The 17,389-nt window shown below is 34.3% G+C and overlaps 2 protein-coding genes across 5 annotated transcripts; both read right to left on the minus strand.

The window, feature by feature from the left end:
• Nucleotides 1-5,336: 5,336 nt before the first annotated feature.
• On the minus strand, nt 5,337-10,342 carry LOC125848633 (uncharacterized). 2 transcript variants are annotated; one of them, XM_049528541.1, is made up of 7 exons: nt 10,183-10,342; nt 10,054-10,111; nt 8,755-8,979; nt 8,499-8,675; nt 8,181-8,405; nt 7,938-8,066; nt 5,337-5,895 (listed from the first exon to the last, which is right to left on the minus strand). In XM_049528541.1, the coding sequence occupies exons 3-7, from the start codon at nt 8,965-8,967 to the stop codon at nt 5,662-5,664; spliced, it is 978 nt and encodes a 325-aa protein (XP_049384498.1). In that variant the 5' UTR covers nt 8,968-8,979; nt 10,054-10,111; nt 10,183-10,342; the 3' UTR covers nt 5,337-5,661. The 2 variants fall into 2 exon arrangements, with proteins under 2 accessions (XP_049384498.1, XP_049384496.1); XM_049528539.1 differs by having other exon boundaries at nt 10,054-10,135; nt 10,183-10,289.
• A 1,250-nt stretch (nt 10,343-11,592) lies between these two features.
• LOC125848626 (pentatricopeptide repeat-containing protein At4g19890) lies at nt 11,593-16,977 on the minus strand. Of its 3 annotated transcripts, XM_049528518.1 has the most exons (4): nt 14,754-16,977; nt 13,006-13,166; nt 12,106-12,274; nt 11,593-11,695 (listed from the first exon to the last, which is right to left on the minus strand). In XM_049528518.1, the coding sequence occupies exons 1-2, from the start codon at nt 16,882-16,884 to the stop codon at nt 13,129-13,131; spliced, it is 2,169 nt and encodes a 722-aa protein (XP_049384475.1). In that variant the 5' UTR covers nt 16,885-16,977; the 3' UTR covers nt 11,593-11,695; nt 12,106-12,274; nt 13,006-13,128. The 3 variants fall into 3 exon arrangements, with proteins under 3 accessions (XP_049384475.1, XP_049384476.1, XP_049384477.1); XM_049528519.1 differs by lacking the exon at nt 13,006-13,166 and adding an exon at nt 14,450-14,555 and having other exon boundaries at nt 11,632-12,274; XM_049528520.1 differs by lacking the exons at nt 11,593-11,695; nt 12,106-12,274 and adding an exon at nt 14,450-14,555 and having other exon boundaries at nt 13,011-13,166.
• Nucleotides 16,978-17,389: the final 412 nt, after the last annotated feature.

The raw sequence follows: 17,389 nt of genomic DNA on the forward strand, positions 1-17,389 counted from the left end.
ATAATTTTGAAAGTGATGACTTTTATATTAAAGATATATAGAGAAGTCGTCTTTCCTTTAATAAATCAATGATTAACCAAATGAAAGAAAATAAATGTATTACGATATGGCCTTTCTGACCACGCAACCTGGAGTCTCTTTTTACAACTTTTTTTTTAAAAAAAAATTGGGATATAAAAGTAAATAAAAGAAGGAATATATATATATAAATATAATTTGAAGTTTCACTTTCACTTCGTTATTACACAATTTCCAATAGTTGGGTAGCTATATTTCCATTGTTTTATTTTAGTTGACTCATATATTAAAAATAAATATTTTATTTTATTTGTTAAATTTAATAAATTAAGAAAATTTTATTATTTTTCTTATAGTAATCAAATTTAGAATTTAGAATTTTAGACAAATTACATCTCTGATCAAAGTTTTTTTTTTTTAAAAGGTGTGTCAGGTCAACAAGGATCAAACAATATGAAATGGAGTAGAATTGAATTAAAGCTGCACTCTTTTATCTACCGGATAATTGCTCTTAACATTAAATTTTGGATTAAAAATGTTCCTTATTTGGAAGAATTAATGATCAAAAACAAATATCAAAGTTTCACATTTTTGTTAGTTTCCAACTTAAACTATTAGGTGTATGTTCACTTTTTCTATTTGAATTATCACCAAAAATATTTATTGAAACACATCTCAACTAATTATTGTTCTCTTTTCCTACCTGGAATATTATCGCGATCATTCTGGTTGGAAAAAGAAACAACTAATTGTTGGTGTGTGTTTTAATAAATAACTAGTGATAGTTTAAGTATGAAAAGTGAACACCTGATAGTTCAGTTAGGAAACTCACGAAAATGTTGCAAAGTGAACACCTGATAGTTCAAGTATGAAAAGTGAACACCTGATCGCGTAGAAATGAATTGGTCTAGAGGATTTCTACATAAATATATGATTTTACTATCGGATCGTTGAATTGAACTAGGAAAGAACATCATAAGGTGTGTGAGTTGCAAATATTTTTGGAAAATTTGAACTTTGATGAGGATTTACTTTGTACATGATATCAAAATCGAAACGGATTATTTCATGAGGATTAGAAGTAATTGGCTTTTGTTGATTGAAAATTGATGATGATCATGATGGTTAATGATGCTAAAAATAAGAGCTTTTAACCAAGTAGTACCTGATTTTGGCAAAGTTGCTAAGATTATGAAGTCATTAATATTCTCATAATTGGATTGTAATTGGAATTTATTTTCACTGGAAACTAAAGGTAGAACCAATCTTGTTGGACACCAAAATCCTTTGTATTTGTGTAGCAAACGACCATCCCTTATGTGTTATTTTTGGATTTTGTATATGTAAAATTGAGAATCTCTTGTAAAAAGACCATAAAATTAAAAATAAATTTGTAATGAACTATACAAAATCGATCTCAGTCTTGATTGTTGGTCTTAGTTTTTAGTCCCTTAGAACTTTGTTTCTAATTTTATACTCCCTCCGTCTCTTTTTATATGTCATATTTTTATTTTGCACTTGCATTAAGAGATGATGTAACTTTACCCTTGTACCCTTATTATTATTTTTCGGAACTCAAGTTTTCAATCAATGAATATGAATTAATTTATTTTGATTAATTAATTTAACCAATGAACATGAATCCTTTACTTAGCTTTTTAAAGTTGGTCAAATGTATATTTTCAAGGTTAATAACTCACAAGGGTAAAAAAGGAACAATATGATAATTTATGCATTGATTTTATAAAATGACAAGTATTATGAACCAACTATTTATAAAAGGGAAAAAAGACAAATATACCCTCGAACTATCGTAAATGGTATATAGATACCCTCCATTATACTTTTGGGACATTGGTGTCCCTGCCGTCCAAAAACTAGAGCATATATACCCTTTATAATAACGGGCATACACATGTCACAATCCTATTCAACGACCCGACATTTATTAAATATCAGATCAACGGACAAGATTGTGTCACGTGTCCCTATATAGCCTTCTGTTAGAGTGAAGGGCATATATGCTCTAGTTTTTGGACGGTAGGGGCACCAATATACCAAAAGTATGACGGAGGGTATATGTATACCATTTATGATAGTTTGGGGGTATATTTGTCCTTTTTCCCTTTATAAAAAGGGATGACATATAAATAGGGACGGAGGAATTTTTATTTATTTATTTTTAAACTAAAAGGCCAAAGGGCCAGATTGTATTAATCAAAATAAGAGCAATATACATCAAATGATTAGGCCCAAGTCAGCAGGCTCAATCAATCGACCCTTTCACCTCTAACCCGTCCGAAAGCTTGTTCTTCAAGAGGCGAAACTGCTCCAATCATAGACGAAGGAAGTATTTGCTTATAATTAAGAGATCTAAAAATAACACATAAAAATATAAAAAGAAAAAATATTTTATTATATTTAAAATAATAAATGGTCAGAGAAGATCATTTCCTCGTTTAAGTTTTATGCCAAAATTGAAAACATCTAATAATAGGATTCAATTTTTTTTAAAAAAAGACAAAGACCCTCTAATTGTTTTGCAGACAAAAATCAATGATTGACCGGCCATTATAAAATGTTAGCAACAACTTCCTTGGAATTTACAATAATTTCTTTTTTTGTCTATAAGGACACAAATTGCCACCTAGTCAATTTTATTCTATTTATTACGGTTGCTATTTTCATTTTATATTTTATAAAATCAATCTATTTAATTGGTATTTTAATAAATTGAATCACTTGTATTTTAGTTGAATGTATATGAATTTCAGTCTATTTTTATCATATAAAAAGTATAAACAAATATGGAGAAAATATGAATATTCATATACTAAACTCATTGTTTAGTAAATAGGGGAAAATCTTTTTTTTTTCTTAGGAAAAACGTTTTTTGAATCAATAAAAACACACCAATGCATTCCCCATCCCACCCCCATCTCCACCTAACCCCACCTTGTAACTCCCACCTCCCACCTACCCTACCCCACCTCAAGTCAAGGATTGAGTATAGGGTCGGAGACTCGAAGTCGAGGGTTGAGAATTAGGTTATGAGTTGACATCAAGGACAAGAGTCCGATCGTGAGTCGAATTCGAGTCAAGTCAGGTCTAGGATCGAGGTCAGGTTAAGTCTTGGTTCGAGGTCGGATCCTAGTGAAGAGTTGAGTTCTGAGTAACAGTTGGGGTCATACATATATAGGATCCTGGGTTGAGGTTTCGAGGCAGAGCTCAGAGTTGGGTCCTGGGTCTAGATTTAGGTATGTTCTTTAGTCGGGATCAGGTCTTAGGTGGGGTCCCAAGTTAGGAGTCGGGTCCCTGAACGATGTCGGGGTCAAATCTCAAATCGGGTCTGGGTGGATTAGGTGGTGAGATTGAAAGAGAGTTTTCGAAAATGTTTTTCTTACTTTAGGTAGGCAAGTCATTTTTCATAAATTAGGAGAAAATAACTGTATTTGAAAATTATTTTCTAACATAATTAAGCTAATCAAATGTAAGAAAATTAGAAAAATATTTTATTCCATACCAAACAGTCTTAAATAATTTTTCTTATTGTTAAACCCGGTTTCAATTAACTCAATTAAAGATTTAAAGTTTTTTTTTTTTTGTGGATTAGAACCATTTAACTCAATTCATATATTACCAAATCCATTTTTTAATCCATAAATATGTGGATTGCAATCCAATCCATTTTAGCTTGATTCATTTAAAATCTACCCTAATCCGATTGAAACTGCATTTGCCACCACTAATTCCACTGAATTCTTCTTTCATGACCACATATCTTTCCGATTAATCAATGAGAATAGTTCATGATTTTATTATGACCACTTGATGAGGGGTGGATTACTGTTTGACTACGTATAGAGAAAAATAAAGTAGTTTTCTTTGTTGAAACTCAGAGAGAGAAATTTGATTTTACATTATATGATCTCACTAGTTATGTAATTTCCTTAAGAAAGAGTGGAGAAGATAAAGAAAAATTCAAAACTTTAAGTTTATGAATTTAGTATTTTAAAAAGATAACTCACTAGTTCTAGGTAAATTATCATACACAAGTGATTTCTATAATAGAAATACAGAGTTTCCACTAAATTATTGAATTTTATCAAATCTATAATTAGAATTTTAGCTCTACCTCAATACTGAGATAATGTATATTTCATTAAAGGGATACAATAAGAAGTTTTAGGATTTCAAATTGTAATTTCACAACTACACATATATATCAAATGTGTAAAATGATTGATAGTAAGGTTTTGATATTTCTTCTAAAACTGTGTTTTTTAGACAAGCAATGATTCCTGTCCATAAAAAAAAAATGATTCCTGTCCATCCAACTTTTATGTGATCCTAAATATATCTATTATTTTTAAATTTGTTGTACATAAATAGCAAGTAGAAGGAACTATTGAAATAATAATTGAAAGTGTAATTTTCTTGCAGAAGACGTCGTATCAAAAACTTTGGATCTAGCCATTATTAATAAAAATGAATTTGAACTTGTCAAACTTGTGATAGTTATATAAAACAGTAATGTATGATAGGGAGCTAGTAGGACTACTCATGATAAATACATTTTGAGATTTTTTTCTGTGGTTGAACAAACCAACCACTCACCTTTTCGACGAGTGATTCGCCTAACGTATCATGTGCACATCATCATCTTCAAAAATTAAAAGCTTGTCAACCTAAAAACTTGACCGGGGAGTATTGACTCAACTCATATTTGTCACAACCCAAGTTCATGACACGTATTGTCTGCTTTGGACCTAAGCCCACATGAATTTGTCCGTCAGATTAGGCCACATCAACCCTCAAATATCATGTGAACCCAAACTATGCCCCAAATATTATTTGTCCTTACAGATGATCTGCTAGTCCGTTTGACTCATCCACATCAGCCCGCTGTGGCACGGTGTCACCTAACCCATGTTTTAGTTGATGCATATTGCACAAACTAATGTGTTTCCCATAAATATGAATATTGATGAATTTTATCCTTTTATAAAGAGTTATGTTATGTCACCCAAAAACTAATATTTTAGAAGTAACTTGATTTCAAACATACTATCAGATTGATCATGTTATAACAATTTGTTTCCTTTCAAAACTTGAGTTTGTTAATTTTCCCTTAATCTTCAAATTCAAGATTGATTTCCTTAAATGCAACAAGGACAAACAAAACGAACCAAACCAAGTGTACTCCGACAAGTGGGGTCTGGTGAGGGTAGTGTGTACATAGATCTTATCCCTACATTAAGGCAGTAAACGTAGCAGCAAACACGTGACGCATTTAGCTCCTTGCTTTTACAGAAAACTAGCACAACTTACATCTCTTATTTAGTAGATAATTCAACACTGCATAAAACTGAGATTCATGAGAAACTACAAGTTGTAGCAACTCTACAGAAACACTTTTAGGATGAACAAACGGTAAATATAGCAGAAGCTCTTGTTTCAACTCCTTGCTTTACAAAAAAACTAGTACAACATACATCTCTTATTATTAGATAATTTTACGCTGTAAAAAGCCGAAGATTGAGGCAGCATCAGTACTTATAGCAACTCCACACACTCCTTAAATCTTAAGAGGTGAGCAGGATGACGGGAGTTTGAAATGCATGCCCAGATTATGTACCATTCCTACTTAGAGAACTTCTCTCGATCATGAGGAGAGGAATAGTCGATATTTGGACCCTGGGGAATGATTCCAAAAGGATTGATGCCAGGATGGCTCCCATAGTAATGCTTTTTGATGTGTTCCATGTTGACAGTACTGCTCATGCCGGGTATTTGGAAAATATCTTTGGTGTAATTAAACAGATTTGGATATTCACGTAGTAACTTCTTATTGCACTTGAAGTGGACAGCATACACCTGTAATTATCAAACACCACTTGGATCAACACACGAAGAAAGGGATGAACGCCCAACATCAGTTAATTTGGCCACAGTAAAGTATTTGCCCCATGCTCATGCAATCATAAAATTTATATTCAGAGACAAACTTCTCAACGCGTATTCTGAATGTTCTTTATAAACATTTTTTAGATAAGAGATCTGTTTTATTATGTTCTCTCTGTGGCGAAGTCATTAATCATACACGAGATGAGTGAGGTCCTTTGTCCCTTCTCATTGTCTCATTGTCTTAACAAAGCTAGTCTCATTGTCTCAGACATAAAACTTAACAGGAAATAACTCAAACATAAAACTTGTCTTTCTCATACACAACACTAGTATCAATCTTCTATTTCAATCTCCCTATAGCATGCCATTCTTTTGAAAGACCGAGCCTAGATTTCTGAATTTTCAGCATAGATATTACAATTCCGTCTAATTTCACTTCGCTTTCATCATTATTATAGAGCATATGCTTGCAGTGTATATGTTCTCACTTACTGCTCCGTACTACTTAGTTCCACCTTCTAATTGACCAATAGCAAGTACTGTCAATTTAACACTATCATCTCTAAATAGCATTTACATGAAACTTCAATTTCTATATTATTGGTTAGCTCTTCCATAATTTGGATAAACAAGTATCGGCTCAACACAAGTCCCCGGTATAAACTAAGGGCAATGAGAAATCCATGGTTATCTCCATATGAATGATGAAATAATCCGACAACCTAACCTAAGGGTTTAAATGTTTTAGTCTAACACTAAGCCTTTAATTGCAGCTCTTAATTTTTTGGTTAGCTTACGAGTCAAAGGGAGCCTCTGACTTAGCTAGGTGAATTTATGTAATAATGAATTTAGTCTGGAAATCTTGAGTCCTCTCTTAGTGAATGCTAGACACAATTCCTAAGGAATGGGAGATCCTTTTTCAGACCACTGTAAAGGCCTATCGTTTAATCACTTTCCAAGACCTTACCTTATGACTACTTGACAAATATATGTCTCGTCTTCTACAGCAGGGTTACAATGTGAGGTGATCAGTGATCTAGTGGTTTTTTTGATCATATAATGGACTTCCGAACGGTTCAGATTTTTGGGAAGGTATGTACTGATGTGATTTGCTCACTATGAAGGGGATGACTTCCACACTAACAAATTTGGAAGTTGCAGTAGAAAGGAGGAATCCAAAGCTTTAGCATTCACAGTCCATGAGCATAAATTCAGAGGACTAATATATTGAAATCTTTTATTCTCTGTTTCCTTTTTGGTGGAAAGAATTGTTCTATCGAAGATTAATAATTTCATTACAGCTACTAATTCTTTTCAGACTAATGCAAGGGCAATACTATTTGAAGGCCTGTTTTCGAACAACTAGTGTGACTACTTGACAAACATCTGGCTACTCTTTCACAGATAAGTTGCAGTGATGAGAAGATTAACTGGTTTTAGTGACTAATTATCAATGCACTTCAGGGAGGGTAAGTCCTGAAGTAGCACACTATAAGGGGAAGATTGCCACATTAATAAATTTTGAAGTTGTAGGAAAAAGAAGTATATGAAGCTTTAGCATTTTCAAACAACTCAACGCTAAATTTGGAAAGATTATTACTCCATCTTTCTGTAGTGTTGCCGTCTCTTCGAACATATAGGATTTAACTACATAGCTCAAGCCAATTGATCACTAATGACAATGCAGTGATAATACCAGACACAAAACAATATGCAAAAACGCAATCTCCTTCCTTAATATCCCCTCCAAATTTTCCCTTTTGGTATATTTCTTGTTTTTTAATTCCAAAGGGTACCTGCTATCTCCCACCATAGGTACCGAGTAAACTCTGTCCACCAAAGCCAAATAGGAAGAAATCACCACGCGGTTTTGCCCCCTCTGGGATTTGAACCTAAGACCTCGTGATTTTCAACCCACTATATTGACTACTAGACCACATCCTTGGATGCCTCCTTTGGTAATATTTCTAAGACAATAATTTAGTTTTGACCATAAGGGAACATTCACTTACCTCATCAAACCTAATCAGGGTGACAAACAAGCGAATATCTGCTTCAGTCACTTGATCTCCACATATGTATCTCTGCTTGCTCAGTATCTCCTCACATTTGTCCAAAGCTTTGTATACTTTTTGCACCGCCTGCAAGGACAGAAAGGTAATCACTTTTCCTCGGATAGAACTGATTGAAATTCTTTAAGGTTTAAGATGTTTAGCAAATGGCTCCTTCGAGTTCTGTAGTCTCTTTGTGATTACCTCATCATAAGGCTCTTGCTTCTTTGCAAACCCACATTGATATACTCCATTGTTTATTCCATCATATATCCAGTCATTTGTTTCATTGATTTGGGATTGCAAATGAGGAGGATAAAGGTCCAAAGCTGCATTCTCAGCTATATCATTAAATTCACTATTAAACATGCGTATTATTTCTGCACTCTCGTTGTTCACGACTGTCTTCAGTTTCTTATCCCAAAGAACCTATTAGAGAAAAACCAGACCATCAATCAACAAAAATATGAACAGAGCAAACAAATAAATTTACTAAAGATTCTAATTATTGATAAACAATACCGGAACGGTGTATTTCCCAGAATAGTTTGTACTTGCAAGTTCATACAGCTCCCTTATGCTTTTGGCACCATTAATAGGATCAAGATCAGCTCCTGCTTCCTCAGTGCTTGATGAAGCAAAAACCCATCCCATGTGCTCATCGCTGTCCTTCGTCCTCTCCCAAATAGGTTTAACAGACTGCAAGCCAAACGCAAAGGAAAGAGATCGTTAGGGGTCCAAACTTGAGTCAAAGATACAAGTTCATTCAACTTCTTACTGTGAAATCAATGGCTTGGTCAAGGCCTTTAATCTTCAAGTAAGCCAGGCACCTTGATGCCCACGGGCAAGCATATGATATGTAGAGGTGGTACCTCCCAGATTCCACTGGAAAAACGGAGCCGGGGTCCCTTGAGACTATATTACGGAAGGTTGAAGCAGTTCTCTCAAAAGCACCCGTTGCTGACATCTCATCCAGAGCGGAACGAGCCATTCGTATACTTTGCTGGAAGTGACCAGTAAGTTCAGAGAGTTAGTATAATCACTCATCCTCTTTCACCAGAATCATAATTGAACATGATACTACATCTCAAGAAGATGTCATTTTTTCAACAAAACACGCACAACGTTCACTAAAATATTTAGAGAAAATGTAAATGATGCAGTCAATATATCCAATTGAATAATACTAACATATGCACCATGCTCCTGTTTGTACAGAGAAATATACCTACTGTGCAGAAAATAGACAATACAGTTTCCGTTTCGTTATATTTGTTACAGCATTGCTTGTTGTATTTATCTTTTCTGTTTCGAAAAATTCCTTCTCATTCTTGCTCAGAGCCTCAGACACATTTCTTTGTTCATCACATGAACTAATAATCTCGCAAAACACTATAAATTCAGAATCCCAATTCCCTTTCTTATCCTTTTCTCTTTATGAGATCCTGCTCAAATTGCTGAAAAAGGCCACCAAGAAATTCGAGTTGATTTCTAAGATGGTCATTCAAATAATAGTTATTATCTTAGAGAAGGTAACTTTCTGAGATCATAAACTATAACTATTAATAATTGAGTGACCATATGAGAAATCAACCTCAAGAAACTCAAAAACAGTAAACCCTACCAGACTCTTAACAAAATAAACAATCGGCTAAACCTCTGAACCAAAATCACACGGGGAATTTTAGTAGTTCAGTTGATTGACTACCTGAACTTCCTCCTCGAGGGTTCGACTCCCCCATTTCCCCTTCCCCTACACATTTTTTTTGAAGTACCAGAATCACAAGTTATACAAAAGAACATAAAAAATCCATTCTTTTTTCATTTTTCTTGATCACCATACAAAACTATCTAGGACTAATAAACCACAAACTCAAGAATTCCTTTAAGATCATGAATTGGCCATCTATCCATAAAAAGCTTCAAAATCATAAAACCTTCAAACACAGAGAAGAAAAGCAGAAACACCCACTTCCCCCATAACTCCAATCAACACATATTAAAGTGCATATAAACACATGTACCCCATATGGGGGTAGCTGGAAAAATGATAAGAACTGAAATGAAGTTAATTTACCTTGAAAGAAAGCTGTTGGAATACACAAGTGTGCCTCAGTGTTTGTAGTTGGATTGTTCTGTTTATAAAAGGAAAATTCATACTTATATATAGATGAAAAATGATCAAATAAAAATTGCAAAGTAGTACATGTTAGTCTATTTTATTGCTAATTATTGTTGATACTATGAATCTTGAAAATTGGCACCTTTAGTCATGATCTTGTCTCTATACATTCATAGAGAGTAATAAGTGGGAAAATGTTATGTTGTTTTTGTTCTTTTTCTCTTGGTTGGTGACATAATTTCTAGTATTATTTTTTTCTCTTTTTGGACCAAGGATTGGAAATATTAATCTTTTGCCAAAATGGGTATTACTAGCATTTGATGGTAGATTGTGGATCAAAATTTAAAAAATTATCTCTAAATATCTATTTGGTCATAAAATTTTGATCAGATTTTAAAAAATTGTCTTCAAAAATTTTCAAGTTGGTTTTCCATTCAGTGTGCATGAGAATTTGTGCCGGAAAGTCTCACATCGACCATAAAATGATATGACTCCGTATTTTGAGGGGCTCAAATTTATAATCTCTGATTAAGGATGAAGAGTATTTTGTTTCACATATAAAATTTTATTTTGAGAAGTTATTTTATCATCTTTCGACTAATTTTGAAGAATGAGTAGACTTGACTTTGAAAGTTTTACTAGGGTGTTTTGAAATTCGTAATTTTAGTAAAAAAGAATTAATTTCTTAGCAAACTTGAAATCATAAATATGTTTCTTTGTTTATTGAGTTTGGTCAAATTTGATGGCAAATTTAGTTGGTGATAAATAAATAAATAATGATGTGTGGCAAATGTATGATGACGTAATGGAGTATGTATTAAGTTAGACAAAAGCTATATAATACCAAAGTTCTATTTTGCTTTATATGACACATCATTAGTGACCACATGCTTTGTTTAATTACCATTATCATCTCATTTTGTCCTATAGTGTTTTAGTAATACATCGTTATATTGAGGATTTAGTAAAATAATATCTTATCTCACAAAAATAAGATAAATTTGTGTACAAGCATTCTCAAGTTCTCAGCCAATTTAATTAGCCTTCTTTACTATAAACATAAAGTCTTCTTATAATTTCTTTGTATCATCTAATTTATTTCGACCATAATTTGCAATTATTAACTTCCACATGAAGCCTTTGATATTTTGTCCCAACAATATTTTCCCAAGTGAAGGTCAAAGATCAAGCCTCCTCTCGTCGAAAAAGTGATACATGGTGTTCTTAACAGTACCAAAAAGGAAGAATGAAATGAATAAAGATAAAACAATACAACAACATTCGTAAGGCAATGTAATGATACTTTTTATATGCACTCCAAGTACCTTTGCCTAACAATTTTCCCAGTATGATGATTGAGAGGCTCAACTAGTTTTGAATTTTTCATTTACGACATACAATTGATAGTCACCAGTCTTGGTAAAATGCTTGTTCACAAACTCGGTGAGAGACGGAGAAAGAACTTAAGATTGGAGTGTCAGTTAAGAAATGGAGGCAAGTTTGAGATCCATGATACCTAAATAGCTTGAACATGCTATGGATTGTTGGACTGGAGACGTTTCATGTGTTGACAAATGCGGTGGCAGTTTGATGTAGCCTGCAATGCATACCACCTCTGTCAACAAAAATGTGGAAATCCTTGGTAATGTGCAATCTCAAGAATCTGCAATGACGACACCAGAGGACTTTCTCTAACCATGATCTTGCGGAAGAGGTTTATGCATCAAAATTTAAATGACGAGAAACCAAAACCACAATCTGTACAAGCAGCTATACGGTCCTGGATCTCCTTCCATTGCATATGACTTGACAGCTGCATAGTGAGCTAGCCAACATCTTCGTACGTTAAAAAGAAGGGAAGTACTAAGGTGATTGCTATTTGCTGTCAAATAACTGTACCCTAATCAATCTCTCCCGCTGTATAATAGTTTTTTGACAACTTTTGTCCTCATCTCCCAATCTTGTCTGAACAATGATTGTGTGATTATTAAAGGAAAAGAAAGATACCTGATTTTCCTACTGTGAACATTTCTGTAATTGTCAACTTCCTTTTAATATCAAGGGAGGTTTGTAAGAGCTTCTCTTTCAAGCACGTCATTGCTGTAAAGAATTCCATTCAACAACTTGCCCTGGAAAAGAATCTTCCTCAGCTTGGCCATTTGCGTCAACGCAAGATCTACAAGATAAAAACAAATAGACATGACAAATCAGATTAGGACTGTTGGAGCTGGGTTTCATTTCTTTAAGCACAATCCAGTTGGGCAAAAATTGCAGCAGCATGGTATGTCCCACTTTTCTACATTTTATTGTTTACAATACAAGTTGGAGTATTCAGTATTAAGACTAATTTATTTTTTATCAACTGATTTTACTTCTTCATTTCTCTTCACATTGACCTAAAAACTTAGCAGGCACTGCATCAAGCCATTTCAATAGTAAGTCTGTCAAGTTCAAACTAGGCAACGGTGAAACAGAACGGTACACATCCTGGCACCAACACTCTAAATGAAAAACCGAGTGTAAGCTTGGCGAAGATAGTTCCACATATTGCTTTCAGATCTGATCCAGTGTTTTCACATCTTATCATACTGCTCACATTGTCTTGGTGTTTTTGGGTTTTCCAAGGAACTGTTCTAGTGTGTAGCTGTAAATATTTAGCACCATCTTAGTGCTTCCCTCATTTTAATGAAATGTTACTACTGATAAGAGAAAAACATAGTTTAACCTAACTAACTATGGCTTTTTCTTGAAAAAACCAAAAACACGATTTCAGGAACATCAAATCGATTTAAGGGAAACAACACTATATCCAACAGTGTACACTGCAGAAGAGGGTCCTCTACAATCTACATTGGAATAACTAAATTATTAACATGACAATGCATAAGAAGGAAGAGTAGAGGTCACCATTCCACAGGCAGCTAGTTTCCACATAGCCCAACCAATATAGACTTTTGAGAAAGCTACACGCTTCTGTTCAAATCAGTAAATTAACCCAGCGCTTGCTTCTTACTTTTGGCATTACCCAAATCAAGAAGTAGTGTGAGGGGACAGCTTTAATGCTCTATCTGCAAATACCAGCATTGCTGAATTACATGTACTGAAGATAAAAAAATTAAGTGTTTGAAATGCCAAAGTAAAAGCAGAGATAGGTAAGGTTAAATCCCAATGTCATATTAAAAAGGTGAAAATGGTTTCTCCTGTATTTCTTTTCATAAGCATGCTCAATTAGAGTGAACACTGAACAGCACAAACTTGCTCAAAAATAAGATTTCTTTTGCTCCCTCCACCAAAATGACTTGGCATCCTTTCTAAATCAGTTAGTCTCAAATTACTTGACATCATTCTGTCAATGACTCAACACCAAATCTCCATAAAGTCAAGCTGATATAGACTAATATCCCTCTGTCCGAATGAATGATGTGACGTGAAGTAGGAGAGTCAACCGCCCAATATTCAAGTTGAATTTTTCATTTTTACGAACTAAAGATAGCATATGGAAAACCTAAATGAATAATAAGTTTATATAGCTATAAAATCACAATAGAAGAACTCATATTGTATAAAAAAATAACAAACTACTTTTACTATATTAATTTGAATTTTCATTTGACATTTTCCCAGGTGAACTCTAATTATTACTACATATATTCACGCAACTGGAAAATAACAATATGTTAAAAAAATCTGTTTCTCAAAAACATTGCGACAATGAAGTTAGATTATCAAATTGGACGGTAGATGAGTAGAGCATAATTTTAGTTTTCTTTTAGGTTTTCCGTTGAAAAGATGATTCCACTAAGTAGTGTTCTTGTTGGCTGATGGAGGATTTCCAAGAAGATATTCTTGTCATCAAAGATGTGATCCTAGATGAGAAGATATTCTTCATATCAAGATATGATCCTCTAAGATCTTAGGATAATTGTGATAATCTAGAATATAAAGATTTAGGTGATTCTATTCCACAATCTTTTATGTATATATAAAGCCATGTACATGACATAGAACGACATGAATGAAATTATTCAATAATCTTATTCCACAGTTCTGAAATTCCCATAAGAAACAAAAACATTTGAAGCCTTAAAACAATTAGCAAAAGAATGCTACCAGTACCTTTTCTATCACAATAACTTAGGAGAACCATTATTCAAGAAACACGCAATTTAAAAGATAGAAATGGTACCTAGAAGAATCAAGGAACTAATATGATACCACATGATGGATGGTGGAAGGATCTTTTCATTATAGGCTCTCTAAATTCTTGCTGTCGTGTTCATTAAATCTAATCTGACATAGATTAGTGCAGAAAATTGATCCTCATTTATGGGAATTACAGAGAGATTCTAACCTTAAAGAGGATAAAGCAATCATTTTAACTTGCTACTTGCACACCTGCCAAATAGCCTTTTGGTTGTTGTACAGTAAATCACAAGGTCACTCTACCGTAGATTCTCCTGGGTAAGTGAAAATCACAATTAATATGCTGAATATAAACAAAATCAATTCAAAATAAAAAGTTTTAGCATGAAAAGGGGCCAAAATAATTGCAATACTAACGCAAAGAGTGCAAGTAATTTGGCACCCACATAAAGCAAGGCACCCCAAGAATATGGACAGCAAAACAAGTGAAATAAAAAGCATACGGGTCTTACCAAAATCTTTTGTTATCCTCTCATTCATACTGGAGACAAGGTCATAGTTATTGCTTTCATAGCATGCCGACATAAACGCTGCAAGGGTTACTCGATCCACACTCTGCTGTTTGTCTAGCAGTTTATGGAAAAATAGAGCAGCTACATCCACATTCTTTTCACTGCAAAGCTTCCTGACTAGGGTAGATACGGTTCGAATCCAAAGTTTTTTTTCTAATCTATCTAAGAGGCCCATCGCGATGGTTGGTTCATTGTTCTTGCAATACTCATAAGCTACAGTCAGCCGTGTAACTTCACATGGGGGAATACCTTTATCAACCATTGAATTGTAAAGGTCTCTAGCCTCATCCAACTTTGACTCCTTACAAAGCCCACTAATCAAAGCACCATAAGTGAGGCTATCAGGTACACAACCATATTCTCCCATCCTCTGGAAGTACTTCTTGGCCATGGCCACATTTTTATCTCTACAATATCCACATATCATGGAAGTACAAGTCTCTTTGGTAGGTATCAAACCTAAAATTATAGCATCATCAAAGAGCTTTTCACTGTCTTTCATTTTCTTTTGCCTACACAAGGCAGCAATTAATGTGGTGTATGTATGCATATCAGGGCTGATACCAGCTTTAACCATCTTGCTGAAAAGAGCAAAAGCTTGTCCATTATCTCCTAGTTTGCAGCTCTGAGACATTAGAATGGTGTAAGTCACTAAATCTGGCGAAATTCCAATTTGCATACCTTTCTTCAGCATCTGATAAGCCTCCTGAACCCTTCCCTTTTTACACAGGCCATCAATGACAGCGTTATACGAAAAAATGCTTGGCGCCAAGCCTTTTTCATCCATCACACGCAATAATTTATACGCAACATCAAAGTTTCCTACTTTACAGTACCCATCAATGAGAGCAGTGTAGGTGTTGGCATTAGGGACCAACTCTTGTTCTTGCATTCTGCTCAGAAGCATCTCTGCTCGATTCAATTTTTCCTGTTTGCAGTATCCAGCTATCATGGCTGTATATGTATGCACATTAGGCTTGTAATTGTCACTCTTCACAAGTTTTAAGAATAGTCTAAAAGCCTTATCCATCCAGCCTTTCTTACAAAGACCATCAATCAATACAGTATGAGTGAAAACATTTGGTTTCAAACCTTTTCTAACCATTTCCTCTAACAACTCGAACGCATGCTTAATAATGCCTTTCTTACACAATCCATTTATCAAACACGTATAATTGATAACATTTGGAGCCAACCCCAATTCAATCAGTTTATTAAAAATCCACAACACTCTATTAACGGACCCCTTATCACAGAAAACGCTCATTATTAAAGTGCAAGTCGCATTATCAACAAGAAACCCCCTTTCTAGCATTGCACTCAGCCACCTATCAGCCTCTACAACTCTTCCCATCCTACAATAAGCAACAACCATAGACTCGAAACAAAACGAATCAGGACACACCCCTCTGTCACACATTTCACCAAACACCTTCTCTGCCATCTCAACATGCCCCATCTCAGTAGCAGCACTAACAACAGAATTCAAACTCCCAGCATTCAAAACCAAACCTTGATTTTGCATCTCAAAAACCATATCTACAGCCTCCTTTAACATACCAACTTCACAAAAATTCCTCAACATAAAATGCATCACTTCATGGGTTCTCTCAAAGTTTCCATTTTTAATCAAATAAATAGCTAAAACAATATAAAGCCTCATAAAATGCCTGAATTTCACATACCCAGTTGCCCAATAAAAGAAACTCAATGCCAGCATGGACCCTCCCTCATCTGCAAGAGAAGCAACAACAGTTATAGCCTGTTCTTGAGTCAAATACTCAGAATCTATAGGCAATTTCAACTTGGGATGTCTAGATTTGAAATGGGTATTTTCTTGAACTTTACAATATGATTCAGATACTAAAGAACAGACCCTTTTGACAACTGAATCAAAATCAGAAGACAATGGGTTTGTTGTAAAAGAATTGAATTGGGTATAGCGCCAAAAGGGGTTACTATTAAAGTTGAAGAAATGGTAAGGATGGGAGAAAAGGAGGCCATTGAGTAGTGTGGTAGAAGCTGTAAAATGGTGAAGTCTGTAGAGACGATGAAATGTAAAGGAAATCATGAAAATTGCTTTACTTTGAGAGATTGTTGGAACAACAGATTCAAATTTCAATAGCGCAAATTAGATGTTGCAACGTTCGCTTCGCGCTGAGAATGCGCCGCCCAAAATCGAGGACACAACAGTGCGCGATACATAGTGTTTGGATTTATTTATTTTTTTCACCGCGTCTCATAGCCACATTGAAGTTTGATTAAATTTGAATTCATGTTGGAAAGTCACACATTGCTGGTAAACCATCTCTTGATGGTTGTTTGTAGGGGTGTTCACGGGTCGGTTTGAATCAGTTATTGGTCATAATCCAAACCAACTTAATCAGTTTTAAAATTATCAAAACCAAACCAAACCAAATATAGTATATATTTATCGGTTTGTTGTTATCGGTTTTGGTTCAATTTGATTTGGTTATTCGGTTATTAACTATAGACAAAAATAAAATAAACAATTCATTCAAAATATGAAAAAAGTGATAACAATCCATTTAAAACGAAAATAGTTAAAATGACTG

The sequence above is a fragment of the Solanum stenotomum genome, chromosome 12 (assembly GCF_019186545.1).
Source record: "Solanum stenotomum isolate F172 chromosome 12, ASM1918654v1, whole genome shotgun sequence".
In the NCBI taxonomy this organism is placed as follows: domain Eukaryota; kingdom Viridiplantae; phylum Streptophyta; class Magnoliopsida; order Solanales; family Solanaceae; genus Solanum; species Solanum stenotomum.

Excerpts from the sequence above, each read along its gene's own strand:
- LOC125848626 (XM_049528518.1), bottom strand. The coding sequence starts at position 16,884 with ATGATTTCCTTTACATTTCATCGTCTCTACAGACTTCACCATTTTACA. Across the intron at positions 13,167-14,753 it reads GAGGATAACAAAAGATTTTG|ATAGAGCATTAAAGCTGTCC; the intron begins GTAAGACCCGTA and ends TGGTATTTGCAG.
- LOC125848633 (XM_049528539.1), bottom strand. The coding sequence starts at position 10,134 with ATGAATTTTCCTTTTATAAACAGAACAATCCAACTACAAACACTGAGG. Across the intron at positions 8,676-8,754 it reads ACCAAGCCATTGATTTCACA|TCTGTTAAACCTATTTGGGA; the intron begins GTAAGAAGTTGA and ends TTTGGCTTGCAG. Across the intron at positions 8,406-8,498 it reads CTGGGAAATACACCGTTCCG|GTTCTTTGGGATAAGAAACT; the intron begins GTATTGTTTATC and ends TTTCTCTAATAG.